General features: G+C 38.0%; 1 protein-coding gene across 7 annotated transcripts in view; it reads right to left on the reverse strand.

Annotated features, from left to right (window-relative positions):
- The window catches only part of TRPM3 (transient receptor potential cation channel subfamily M member 3), a gene marked incomplete at both ends in the record, with an annotated part of 817,853 nt that overhangs the window by 106,797 nt on the left and 696,720 nt on the right, over window positions 1–14,336 (reverse strand). For all 7 annotated transcript variants that reach the window (XM_079706368.1, XM_079706367.1, XM_079706364.1 and 4 more), the window contains one exon: window positions 13,206–13,278. In XM_079706368.1, the coding sequence (XP_079562494.1) occupies window positions 13,206–13,278 (73 nt within the window). The remainder of the gene's footprint in view (window positions 1–13,205; window positions 13,279–14,336) is intronic.

Below are 14,336 nucleotides of genomic sequence, written 5' to 3' on the forward strand. Positions count from 1 at the left end.
CAGAGTTCTAGACTGTTTTAAACTGTTTTGTTTTGCTTTTTCAGTAGTCATTGCAGTTGAATGACATTGGTTCAATATAAAATCTATTCCTCTATGGACTCCTGGCATTGAATGTTACTGTAAGAAGGTCTGAGGCCAGCTTGATTTTCACCTCATAAAAGACTTGATTACTTTTCCTGGTGGCCCAAAGTATCTTTTATTTTTCTTTGACGTTCAGTAACTTTACTAAGATTTTAAGTGTGGGTGTTGAGGATTCTGAATCTATTTTTTTCCTAGCATAATGTGGCCCTTTCAATATCCAGGTCAAAGTTTTAAAAATTTTGAATAAAAAAATTCTTAAATTATATTTTTAAATTATGTAATTATATTTCAAAATATTTGTTCTGATCTGTTATTTTGGTCGTCTTCTTTGGAGTCACCAAGTATGTTTATGTTGGATCTCTTTTCTATCTTCTATGAATATTTTCCTCATTTCTATTCTTTGTGTCCTGCGCTGGGTTTTTCACAATGTGTATTTGATCTTGTACCATTTTCCATTTCTTCTGCAATTCTGTGATAATTTTATTTTTCCCCCTTTACTTTATTCCTGAGTGCTATTCACATTTTATCTCCTCTTGCTGCCTCACCTACTCTTACATGAGTTTTGGTATTCCAACTCTGAAGTATTTCTTCATAGATAAGTGCTTCATTGACATTTAATTTTTTAAAGTTCATGGTAAAGTATGTACTCATAATGTTCATCTGTTCCCTGGAAACATTTTTATAGAGTATTAGTCTTCTGTGAATACATTTTGCTCTTTTGTTATTTTTTTCTTAGAATAAATCTGTATGCTAATTCCTTTTTTATTGTTTATCATTTAGTGAGTTGGATTATAATGGGCCCAGGGTAGCATTCCAGGCCAGTTATTACTCACAGCTGGAAGGTTTTCTTCCCAGCTACCATGAAGGAAAACTCTCTCCTGCAAACATGGCTTATCTGAATAATTCCATATGTGGCTCACCTCCTCTACTTATATGTACTAAGTCAGGAACAGGAGGGTCTCCTGCCACCATCCAACTCCCTCTTGTTCTTGCACACGCTGTTCCAGACAAAGGAGAGAACTTTGTACCTTAGCGTGTTCCTCACATCTAGGAATTACATTTTTGTTGGTGCTTTCTGAGGACTGTCACTGCTGGTTTCTCTGTCCTCAGCTTTCACCCTTTCCTCCTACAGATGTCCCACATATACAAATATTTTGGAATTTTTCCTAGTTTACCAAAAATGGAGTTTGTTTGCTGTTGTCTTCCTTTTTCATTATTGATTTTTGAAGATTTCTAGGAAGATAATGATAAATTTGTTGCCATGTCTATACTGGAAGTCCTGAAGGATTTTGTAGGTAGAAGAGTGTTTTGATCAGATCTTTGCACTAGTAGTATTCCTCTAACTGAAGCATAGAAGATGGACAGGAATATGTTCAACAAGAAGCAGGAAGATCCCTTAAGAGGCCATTGCAATAATTCAGATCAAAAGTCCTGAAGGCCTAATGATGCTGACTGAGCAAGGAGGGAAAAGAAGGGATAGACATAAAGGAAATTATGGTGGTAAAAATGCCCAGAATTAGCAAGAATTTGCTCGAACAAAGGGAGGAAGAACTTGATGAAGGCTCTGAACCTCGATAGCCAAAAGGATGGCTGTTATATGAACATAAATGGTAGAAATTAGCTTTTTGGGCAAAGAATTTATTTTCATTTATTTATATTTATTTTTATGATAATTAATTTGATTGAATTTGACTACCAAGGGAGTTATCCAGTAGGCAATTAGAAAAGGGAGCAGGGAGGGAAGCTAGGGTTGGAGGTGAGTCTGGAGGTTATTCATGCAGATGTGCTGTTTAAAGTTATGGTACTTTTAAAGTTTGACAGAGGCAGAGTGAAGAAGTAAGAGGGTTTAATGAAAGAAACAAAGGAGTAGTCAGAAAGGCAGAATATTTAGTATCTCTGACACCAATGAAAAATAAAAAGAATTGCCGTCATACACACAATTACATGCTAGGCATTTTACATGTATTATCTCATTTAATGGTCACAAAGATCTGTACAGTGAATATCTTTATGCCCAGTTTGCAGATCAGAAAACGGAGGCTCAGAGATTTTGTGAGTAGAATATGTAGCTAAGCTTTTTGAGATTTTCAGAACTATAGTACTTACTTTTTAAGGAATTAAGAGGGCTCCTGGAAGTTGTAAAAAAAAAAAGAGAAAGCAGAAAATGGCTGTCTTCCCCATATAAAGAACTTTAGAAAACATCTTGTGAACATGTATCTTCATGTCATGAAACGAACATATTTCCAACAAAATTGGAGAAGGCAGGGGCAGAACTGTGTTGAGTATTTGTCTACTCTTTCTTACCTTGATTCTGAAGGATCTCTACTCACTAAATGTTATTCATAGTACTTACTACTAAAATCATTTTTAACTTATTTTTTAAAATAGATTTTCTTACTTTGGGGGATCAGAAACAAGATGACCTTGTTATATTTATGGTATGACAGTGAAGAAAGCTTTTTAAAGTATACTCAAATAGATTCTATTTTATTCAAATTTTTATCCCCAGTCCAAAACACTTTGTGAGCTCCTCTTATGGGTCAAGAACTATTGGTTGAACTAAACTGAACACAAGGTATTAACCCTCAAAAATTCCATCCCTCTTTCTTTAGGACATACCATATAAACCACCCAAGAAAATGAAGACATGATGCTGCTCAGCCTTTGGAATAATTTTGAATCTGTCAATGTCAGTATGAGCAGAAAACAAAACATTGTGTAACATGTTTTAAGCATTATTATAAGTCCTGTGTTAACAAATTGTGTGTCTGCGGCTCTGATTTTGAAACACATATGTATATAGATAGAAAAGTTGGCATAAATTTTGTTAAATAAAGCAACTATAAAATTTAAGAAAAAGAAAAGAAAATAGAGGCTCAGAGAGGTGGATTAACTTGTAGAACTAGGCTTTAAATTGAGGCCTTCCCTCAAAATAAAAAAGAGTTGCAGTAAGAAGAGGGTAAAGATGACATCATCAAGTCACTGAAAGCTGTGTGAATAAATTGGCTGGGATAGAATATGGAATGCAAGAATTTGCAGAGTAAGTAAGTCAAGAATTTAGAGTGAGTGGAGGGTGAGGAATGCTGGTAGAAAGGCAGGCTACCTTTCAGAGTTTGATGGTTAAGATGAGAAAAGTAGGATGCTTCCTTCAGCGTCCTGGTGGAGAGGAGCCAGGTCTTCTTAGGTGACAAGTACCCGGAGCGTGTTTATAGCAGAAAGGAAAAAGCCACTGGTGAGGGAGGCATTGAAAATGTAAAAGGAAAGAGCAAGTGTGTGATGGTTGAGATCCTGGAGAATGGACGCCAGGGAGTAGTTGGTTTTAGCAAAGAGAGGTCTTCAGGGAGAGGAGGAAAAGCAATGAGGCTGAGTGAAGAAACATATTCATGAGAGGAAAAGAAGGGAGCTTAGATGAACCTAAATATTGTAAGTTAAGCAAGAGGGGATACCATCTGCTGGGAGTGAGAGGAAGTGGGGACTTGAAGAGAAGGAAGGAACATGGAAAATGTGTCTGAGGCTGAGGCTTAAAGAATGAAGCAGTTTTGGAGCACAGCTAGAGCCCACTTGAGGTAAGGCATCCCAAATACGTCATAGCACCAATGGGTACGTGTTGCAGGCAATATTTATTTAGGGACTTGAGCATCACTATTAGGGAAAGTTATGTTTTGTTTTGTTTTTTATTACCCTGAGGGTCACTAAACACTTCAATGGGTTGTAAATAGAGCTGTGGACTCTCTTTGGGAGAGTTTCCAAATAAAAATGTTGGGTGAGTCATTTGACCTGGAGAGTTTTAAGCATGGATAGTTGATGGACTGGGTGGTGGTGGGAGAGGGCAGGAGGTACTGACCTTGCAAGGTCTTAGTAGTGCATTGATTCTGTGATATATAGGATGATGCCGCCCATCCCTATATTAATTGAGGAACATTTCTTCTTGCTGGGATCTTTGGGCCTTTCCTTGTCTTATCTAAAGAATCTTGTCTGGATTAAATATTCTTCCCAGGAATTCTATTCATTTCTATCAATTTACTTTACTGGTAAGTTTTGCAACTAAATGCAGTAAGTCAGTGAAAACCCATCCATCCATTCATTTAAAGACTTTAGATTCTTTACCTACATGAAAACCACAAAGGTGGAAGGAAAGTAGTTGAAAGGCCCTGCCATGTGACTTGGTTGCTAGGATACACCTTCAGTTATCTCTCAGAGTAGAGACATGACCTAGCCTTGTGAGCCTCTCTTAGGAATGCAGCTGCTATGTTGAGAAAAAACAAATCAAAGGCTTGAAACACACACATATAAAGTATGTGAGGTCTGTGGATAATTATTCTTTGCTCTATTTTCTTGCCTTGAATGATAACTATCTCCTCTTGGTAAAAATAACTTCAGGTAGACTCCCAGGAGAAAGGTAAAAGGAATCAGGAAAAATTGGATTAACTTTAGCTGAAGAAATTCGGATTTGGCTTGTAAGAGAAAACCCAGACAGCTGAGTGAAAGAGCCCTTTGTGGGGAGATGGAGTTTTCTTTCTTGGTTTATCTTTAGTAAATAAGAAAGATAATAACAATTAATATTTCTTTCATGCTTAGCTTGTGCCAGGCACTGTTTCTAAGTGTTAACATATTGAATTCTCACAACAAGCTCTGAGGTGCCATTATCCTCATTTTACATATGAGGAAACCGAGGCACAGAAACTTGTCCAAGGTGAGATGGCTAAGAGGTTCAGAGATGAGATTCAAACTCAGGCAATCTGGTTTTAAGAGCTGAACTTTTCTTTTTTCTGATTCATAGAAATTTAGAACATCATACCTACAACAAAAAGGGAAGTAGGCAAACAGGTTTTTGCTTCCTTTATCACAAAATAACCCACATTGCATTAATGAAGTAAGCCAGAATATTCTCTAATGCCCTACGATTAGGTCCAAAATTGATGGTAAAATGTTACTTAAAATTCACATTTCAGCTTCTTTAAGTATTATTATTGTTATTATTATTATTATTAGTCAAGCCATTTGGGCTTGAGGTTTTATTTATTTATTAAAAACATCTTCCCCCAGTTTTACTGAGATTTAATTGACATAAAATGTTGTACTAGTTTTAGGTGTACAATATAAACTTTGTTAACATCTATGACCTCACATAGTTACAAATTTTTTTCTTGTGATGAGAACTTTTAAGATCTATTCTATTAGCAACTTTCAGTCACCATGCTATACATTACCTCCCAAGAACTTACTTATAACTGGAAGTTTGTACCTTTTGACCACATTCACCCATTTCACCTACCCCCACCTCCCACTCCTTGCTGAAATTCTTGATGTCTTCATTTCACTGCCTCTAAGGGCTGACTTTAGAGAAGAGAGCTGGATCCCCAGCTGTTTTCATTTACTCAACAGATTTTTATTGAATTCCAATTCTCCATCAGCCTTTCTTTTAGGCCCTGGGGAAAACAAGGTTGAACCAAAGTTTCTACTCTCAAAGGAAAAAAAAAAATATATATATATACATATATACACACACACACATATATATAAAATAAATATAAATATAAATAAAATAAATATATATGTAATCTCCTGAGTCCTCCTTTGGATTCTATTATTGAGTCTCTTATTTTGGATCGAGTCCTTAGAAGACTACCTAAGAGTCTATGCCAGTTTTTGAAGTGACCCAAAATGAATTCAGTGTTCTTCATTTCCTTTGGAACAGAAAAGATTGGTCCGAAATTGGGCTCCATCCACTCTACCCTACCAGCTCCATTCATTTCAATTATCCCACCTCTACTGCCACCCCTTCCTGATAGTCATAAATAGGAGTTCTCCATTTGAAAGTCTCATGCTGAAATGGAGCAGGACCCTATGGTCCTTTCCCCACCATGGCCACTGCCTGCCTTTCGTCTGTAGAAAAACTTTAGTCAAAGAATAAATTTAATCAGAGAAGTGAGAAAATGCAGAAGCAAAGGAAAACAGTCAAACAGGACAAAATAATAAAAGTTTAGTCATTAAGGGACTTCCTTGGTGGCGCAGTGGTTAAGAATCCGCCTGCCAATGCAGGGGACACGGGTTCGAGCCCTGGTCTGGGAAGATCCCATATGCCACGGAGCAACTAAGCCCATGTGCCACAACTACTGAGCCTGCGCTCTAGAGCCCGTGAGCCACAAATACTGAGCCCGCGTGCCACAACTACTGAAGCCCACGTGCCTAGAGCCCGTGTTCCACAACAAAGACAAGCCACCGCAATGAGAAGCCTGCACGCCACCACAAAGAGTAGACACCACTTGCCGCAACTAGAGAAAGCCCACGCACAGCAACAAAGACCCAAAGTAGCCAAAAGTAAATAAATAAATTTATTAAAAAAAAAAGTTTAGTCATTAAGCAAAGTCAAGGACCTTTAGTTCCTCCCCAAGGGCTATAAATAATATTCTGAGCCGTGTACTGTGAGCTGTTTTGTAGATATTGAAACCCCCACCAGGTGTAAGAAGTGAACTACATGATGACCAGACTGTAGCCACGACGTAAGTTGCCACAATTCTGAGAACTGGGCTCAAAGAAATGGAAACAAACTGACCAGGAACTGAAGACTAACTTTACTGAAAACATCAAGATGACACTGATCAGACCACAGCATGACCAACTTCAAGAGGACTGGCAGAGCTGACTGTGCTGTTTCTACATGTGGCCCCCTCCCTCCGCCCATAAGAACTCTTGCCCCCTGATTGTCAGTTGCAGGGAGCCAGCCTTTGGGCACGACTCCACCCTGCCCCACAGTTGCTGGCCTCTGAAATAAAGCAAACTTCCTTTCCACGTGCCTTGCCTCTTTATCGGCTTCAGAGGGACAAGCAGCCTGACCCCACTTTTGGTAACAATATTGTAAAAATGAATACTTACAGAACAGTGACTTAGGTGATATTTTTGTAAAAGGATTCTCTTTTGCAAAAGGGCTTATTCTTTCCTTAATTAGGAATTTACAAGTGTGTCTAAAGTATGATACAGTTCAAAAGATACAATTTACAAATATATTTTAAGGAAGGTACTGATTGGATAAAATGATGCACACCTGTACAGACAAAAGAAACCCTGTTTGGACATTCTTATATCCTGTTTATTTGGAGGCTCTGATTTTCAGTCTTAATGAGATTTTTTTAAAAGTATCTTCTTCTTACAGACTCACAGACTTGGAGAGCAAACTTGTGGTTGCCACAGGGGAAGGGCGGGGGGTATGGATGGTAGTTTGGCATTGACATGTACACACTACTATATTTAAAATAGGTTGCCAACGGGGACCTACTGTATAGCACAGGGAACGCTGCTCAATATTCTGTGATAACCTAAATAGGAAAATAATTTGAAAAAGAAAACAAACAAACAAGTATCTTCTTCTTGATTTTAAATTCCTCTGAAAAAATAATTGGCATACTATTTATTTTGGATTTCTCTAGGCTGTTTATTCAATATAATAGGCTTAGTATTCTGAACTGCAGAGGCGAATTTCAAATGCTGCCTCTATAATAAAACTTCCCCTGAACACAGCAGTCTCTTTCATTTGCACTTTTTTAGCATTTTGTTTACATTTTACATTGGGGTGTGTACTCTACCATATTTTAAGACTTTGAAGACTTCGCAGCACTTAAGATAATGCCTTATAGTAGGTATCCCAGCGTTAGGCTGTTTATCCCTGATATTACCTGGGGGGCTTGGAAATGTTACTTATCCTCCCAAGAGCGAGTTTCTTCATGTAAAACAAGGTCAACAATATCTCCCTCAAGGGACTGAGGATTAAATAGAATAACAGATGAAAAAATTGTTTTGTTAAATTAAAGCACTGTGCAAATATTCTGAGTGTCTTACACGTTCCTGACAATAAATTTACCAGGTTAATAATAATATTTTAATCATTTTATCAGGTTAATAATGCCATTGCCATGAAGACACTCCTGGATGGAGAACAATTACCACACAGAATACCAACTGTATAGTGAAACAGTAATTCTCAGTAATTACTGAGAACAGTAATTCTCAGAATTAAGTACTGAGGTCCCTAAATTATCAAGGGCTTACATATATGTCAGAGTTGCCAATGGGTGTTAGGAGTGGTTTTACAAAAAAGGATCTTCCAGTCTCCTCACTGGAGGATGAAGACCCCAGCCACCAGCATTCTGGGAACCAAGTGGAGGGCAAAGGGTTGGGGTCTCAGCATCTGATATCTATTAATTTATTTAGCACCCCCATTGTCACTTCTATAGCCTAGCCCTCACCTTGCACCTGGTGTCTCCTGGTGCACATAATATGTTTTACCCTCTTCAGAGAATAAATCTTTGCTTTTTTTTTTTTTTTTTTGGCGGTATGCGGGCCTCTCACTGTTGTGGCCTCTCCCACTGCGGAGCACAGGCTCCGGACGCGCAGGCCCAGTGGCCATGGCCCACGGGCCAAGCCGCTCCGCGGCATGTGGGATCTTCCCAGACCGGGGCACGAACCCATGTCCCCTGCATCGGCAGGCGGACTCCCAACCACTGCGCCACCACGGAAGCCCTAAATCTTTGCTTTTTGATTGGACAGGGTTTTGGAGTGTAGGGGAGTCTAGGGGAGTGGATATGGCATTCTGGCTACTTCTTTAAAAAGGCTCTGTGTGCCCCACTTTTTCTGGGCCTTTTGAGCATTTTGAAGTGTAAGTCAGCTTGGTATCAGCTTAGTATGCAGTTTTCTTTGGCGTGTTATTTTCCATTCTTACATTGGCTTTTCATCTTCCAGGTCTAGAAATGGCTTACACCACTTCTGATCATATCCCTTTGGTTGAAGCACAGTCACATGGTCCCAACCTCTCTCGAAGGAAGGCTAGGATATTTAATCTCCAGTGTGCAAGAAGAGAAATCAGTGTGGTGAACACAAAGTATTGTTTCTGCTCCAATACAAAATATTGTTCTGCTCCAATGCTTTTAATAAATAACCATTTACTCTTGTTTTAGAGGGATTCAGTGGACACTAATAATAGTAGATCCACGTATTCAGTGGACCATATTTAATTAGGAATCTGTATTTTTTTTATACATCAAGGAAAGTTTAGCCACCATTTATTGTTCAGAACACATTAAAAAATGGGGGTAGTCTTTAATATCTGATCCTGGCCATAGAGGCTTAGGATGCAGAGCAAGTGTTCTGGACTCAAATAACTTGAGTTCACGTCCAGACTCCATCAATTTCTAGCTGTGTGACCTTGGCCAAGGCAGCCTGCTTGTGCCTCAGTTTCCTCAAGTGTAAAATGGCTAATACTGATAGTACCTGCCCCACTGTAGTAGTGTGAGAATTAAATTAGTTAATGCTTGTACTATAGTAAGTGCCATATTAGTTGTTATTGTTACATGTTTTACTATTGTTATCACTATTACTTTTGTTATTAATGTAAACTATTCATTTTGGAATCATGCTCTTACCAATCTGCATGGTTATGTAATTCAGAATATTCAATAACTGATTTAACTAATGGCTGATTCATTGCTCTCAGGCAAGTCAAGGAAGAAGAGGTATAATTCTACAGCACTGCTGGGCAGTCTGCAGTGATGATGTCTTCACAAGCTTCACAACTTTCCAGGTTAAACAGTGCTTAACTTTCCAGCACTGTTAAGTGCTTTACTTACATTATTAATTACAATTGTTACAATGACTGTAAGTGAGGTATGATAATTATCTCAATTTTACAGATTGGGAAACCAAGCTTCAATGAAGTAAAGCAATTTGTTCAATCAGGGAGTAGCGATGCTTTGAGTATGGCTGTAATTCTTACCATTATAAGGCCCTTTACTGGTGGTCTCACTGTGGTAAGTACTATTCTGAGGGGTTGGGGTGGTAGTGGAGGATGGGGTGGATGGTGTCTAGTGGGGAAAGCCTGGGACGATTTGGTCTTCCCAGAGTCATTTTTTCCTAAGGGATAGACTTTGGTCTTGGGGAAAAAGTGTTAAGAATGTAATCTCCTTTAAAATTTTTGGCAGAAATAATCAAGTACAGACAATTAAAATTGAAAAGGTTATAATGATTATAGTAATAAATAACAATATATAGTAAATAACATTCATAAATTGCATACTTAGGTCTACCTGAAGTGAACTGCATGAGAATGCCTCGGGAGAATGTCTGAACCCTGATTAGTATTCATTTGATCTAGTTCCCATTTTTGTCTACTGAGTGAAGAATTTATTCCACTGGGGTGCATGAGGTGCTTGCATGTGAGGTAAATCTGACACTCTTTGACCCTCAGTACTTCTTTTAACACAGCTGCAGAGACGTATACGTTTTTTAGTTGCTTTTGGTCTTCTCAGCACTCTTTCGTCCTCTACTTTCTGCCTACAGAACCTCTTTTTTGTGTTGTTGGGAATCTATAACTCTGAGACTCAGATGAAGCTGATTCCATCTTGTATTTCATGCTTATAGGGATTCTCCGATCTTATTTGCCACGGTGATGAATTCAGGGATGGGCACTGAACCAAGGCAAGCAAATCCAAATGCTCCCTGGGACTTCTCATTGTAAGTACGAGGAAAGATGGCTCTTTTGAATTGGGGTTTGCTCAGTGGATTGGATGTGAGCTTGGCATTAGTGATCGCTGTTTTGCATAACAAGTGTACAGATTAACGTCTAGGAAATGGAGTATAGACCCTGATGACACCATTTGAGTCCTGCATGCTACTCTGCCTGAACTCATTTTACCCTCAGACTTCCTGGCTATGTGAACCATTTTATTTCTTTTTGTTTGAACTAGGTTGAACTGTGTTTCTGTCACATGTAACTAAAAAAATTCCTGGTTAAGTCAATATTTCACCAGAGGTCTAATCTTTAAAAATAAAACAAGTGTCAGACTATACTTCTTCTTCCATTGCATTAGGTTAAATTGTGGGCATTCTAGTTTCATCATTAAGATATTGTGCGTGCAGCTAAGATCATCTGGCAGCTGAGGGCCCTGGTAAGTGTTCTGAGAGTTTTAAGGAAGTAGATGTCCTGATCTGTTATCACTCGGATACCCCTGGAGTCAAAGGGGCAAATGCCTGAAATCTCTGTGGCAGTGTAGAGCCAAGAAATCCTGGATGCCCCAAAGACTCATACATGTTTGTAAAGAAAACAATAGAAGTGAGGAGACCTGAGTTTAAGGCTTGGCTCTGCCACTGATTTGCCTAATGATCTTGAATGTCTTTTAGACTCTTTAGCCTCAATTTCCAAGTTTGTAAAATGCAAGGGAGTAGCAAGGTGCAAGAGGGTATTGTGGCTTCAGGGTGGCTTTGGGATGAAGTAATAATAAGAGGCCAGTAGCAGACATACGTCTGGGGGGCCCATGCTAAGGTTCTAATGCTCATGGCCAATCTGCTCCGTGACATCTAAGTTAAAGATTTGGCTAAAGAGGTAAAATGAACCATCAGGAAACAAGTGCATTTGGGGGAGCCTGATTTACAGTCAAAGGACACAAGGAAGATTAAAAGTGGTCTCATACAGATAAGGGCTTAACAATACTTTTGTTAAGAATCTACACTGTAAAAAATACTGGGTGAATTTCATCTCTAGGGCCTGAAATATTTCACTGTTCTCCCACAGTTTACCCCCTATGCCCTTTTAAACTTAAAATAAATATGCTACACATTTTGACTTTGGAGATATCTTTGGGACAAAATTTCATCTATTTCCATTGCATAATATTTAATAACTTTGCATTGTATATAAACGATGAAAGTGTCAACATGAATGTCTTCTTTGGCCTTAATAAAGCTATCTAAACAGTTCTGGGTTTAAAAAAACAGTATTAAAAAGAAAGCAATCATGCATGTGTTGTATTAAGCTGCCTACACACAGAAAAAAGGGTGGGAAAGATGGAACACATAATTAGAAATAATTTTTTAATTTTCAAAGCAGAGCCACAGTAAATTCCCATAAAACCTATTCATTAATCATCCAAGTTTAAGCAAAGACAGCTTCTCAGTAAACTTTCTAGGGTGTTAGTTACTTATGAAATGTATCTGGTGCAGAGAATTATTGGACAGAAACTACTTTAGAATATATGTCAAAATTTTTGTTTTATCAAGGATTAATTAAGCCATTTAAAAATGAGTTATTTAGCAATATTAATTGTGTATTGATATCAGTACTAGTTTGTGACAATAATTCTGCATTTTCTAGTTAATAGAGTTGGAGGGGCATGCATTCAGAAGTAGTTTAAAAACATTAGATTTTACCCACTTTTATTTCAAATTTAGGATTTTTTTTAAAGATAGTTTTAAAGGAAAATGACTCTGAAAACAGTGATTTTCATTGTTTTGTATGATCTAATCTAATCAATAGCATTCTTACTAGAAATTTTTTCTAAAGTTAGAACATATTGACTATTTCTTTTGGCATTTGAATTTTTATTTTAAACTTTCTTCTTTATAGTTTGAACAAATTAACAAATACATATCTTAAAAAGAGTTCTTCTTCCTCTGCTTAAGAATAGGTAAGTAATTAATTAGTTTATTAATTACTGATAGCATTAATTATGTCTGGAGAAGTGAACTGTATAAAATAAAATGGTAATTATCTCTGAAATGATTGTATAAGTCCATAGGACATTTGATTTCCTACAAATTGTTTTCTGTTAGTTCTGTATTCATTACATGTCTTACTTAGATTCCCCAGTGGTATTTTTTTTTTCTTTTTTGCTGTACACGGGCCTCTCACCACTGTGGCCTCTCCCGTTGCGGAGCACAGGCTCCGGACGTGCAGGCTCAGCGGCCATGGCTCACGGGCACAGCCGCTCCGCAGCATGTGGGATCTTCCCGGACTGGGGCACGAACCCGTGTCCCCTGCATCGGCAGGTGGACTCTCAACCACTGCGACCCCAGGGAAGCCCTACATTAGCCTTTTAATTCATATATTTTTATGATTCAGTGGACACGGATGAATTGTAGTACACCTAAATTTTATGAAATTGAGTCACACTGTAACAGGTCTATTATAGGGGAATTTAATAGCATTAAGAATGCCTTACAACAGAGGCCCTTATGTTATCAATAATTGGATGTGTCATGGTATCATTTGGAATTATATCCACTCTTAGGAGACATAAGGTTATTGTGTTAATCCATTTAAATTAGTTTTGCACTCTCTTGACGTAGAAACTCTTTACCTTTAAGCAAAGCTGTCAGGATGGCTAAATCAATGTCCTGGTGTCCTTCTGATCCCATCCGAAATACCGTAATCTGAAATTTGAGACAAGGTGACCATTAGCAATGCATTTTTTCTCTCAAGAGAAATTAAATCAATGAGACCATATTTGAACACAGACTATCTTAATATCTATAAGGTAGATTCTTAACCACAGGAAAAGCATGCATAGCAAGAATTCAATTAGAGGGGTCTGCAACTCATTAAGAGGGAGATGCCTCAGTAGCCTCCAAACAGAAACCAACTTAGATAATTCATTATGGTTACAATCTCTGAAACCAGAGACCAAAGAAAATGTCCCCTTCTACCATTTCAGTTTTAGAATTAAAACTTTCCAGATTTGCAAATATGTGTAAGCCATAATTTAAACTATGAGTTGAAAAAGTAAGTGTTTAAAAATAGCTAGTTAGTATGCCCTTCGGTAAGTGGCCCCACTATGTATGCATGTGTGTGTGCCCGTGTGTGTTTTTGTGTATATGCACGTGTGCAATATAGCCATCACTACACTCTCTCCTCAGCAAAAGTTATTCAAGGGTTTCAATATTGTGATGCCTCTAGATCCTTCAGTCCTCTCAATAACCTTAAAGCTTCTTGAGAATGACTTAGCAGTATCCAGGTTGTAAGAATGAAAAAGCAGACAATAAAATGACATTTCTTCCTCTTAATTCTGGGAAGAAAAGTATTATCTGGGGATGAATGATGGGGAGGAGAGTACAGATGTAGCAGTGAAGGGTTAATACATGTTGGATTAATATGAAGTCCCCACATCATGTTAATGATAATGAAGATTTTTTTTCCAAGTCAGATGGAAGCTACTTAAGGAAGCCAAAAGGTTATTTGAATATATACACTGGTTGAATTACTACTGTACTCAACTGCTTTAGACTGCAAGTTTCTTTATCTGTAAAATGGGAAAATAATAGGGCTTCCCTGTTTCTAACCACATAGGAAGTAAACTTTGTAGGATTTGCTAATGTATAATTCTAAGTTTTGCCACCATGATGAAGAGAACAGGCACCTAGAATTACAGACTGTTAAACTGTCAATTGCCTTAGAAATCCTCTAGTCCACTATCCAGAGACAAAGTAACTTG

This window comes from Hyperoodon ampullatus, assembly GCF_949752795.1.
Source record: "Hyperoodon ampullatus genome assembly, chromosome: 6".
NCBI classification, from domain to species: Eukaryota; Metazoa; Chordata; class Mammalia; order Artiodactyla; family Ziphiidae; genus Hyperoodon; species Hyperoodon ampullatus.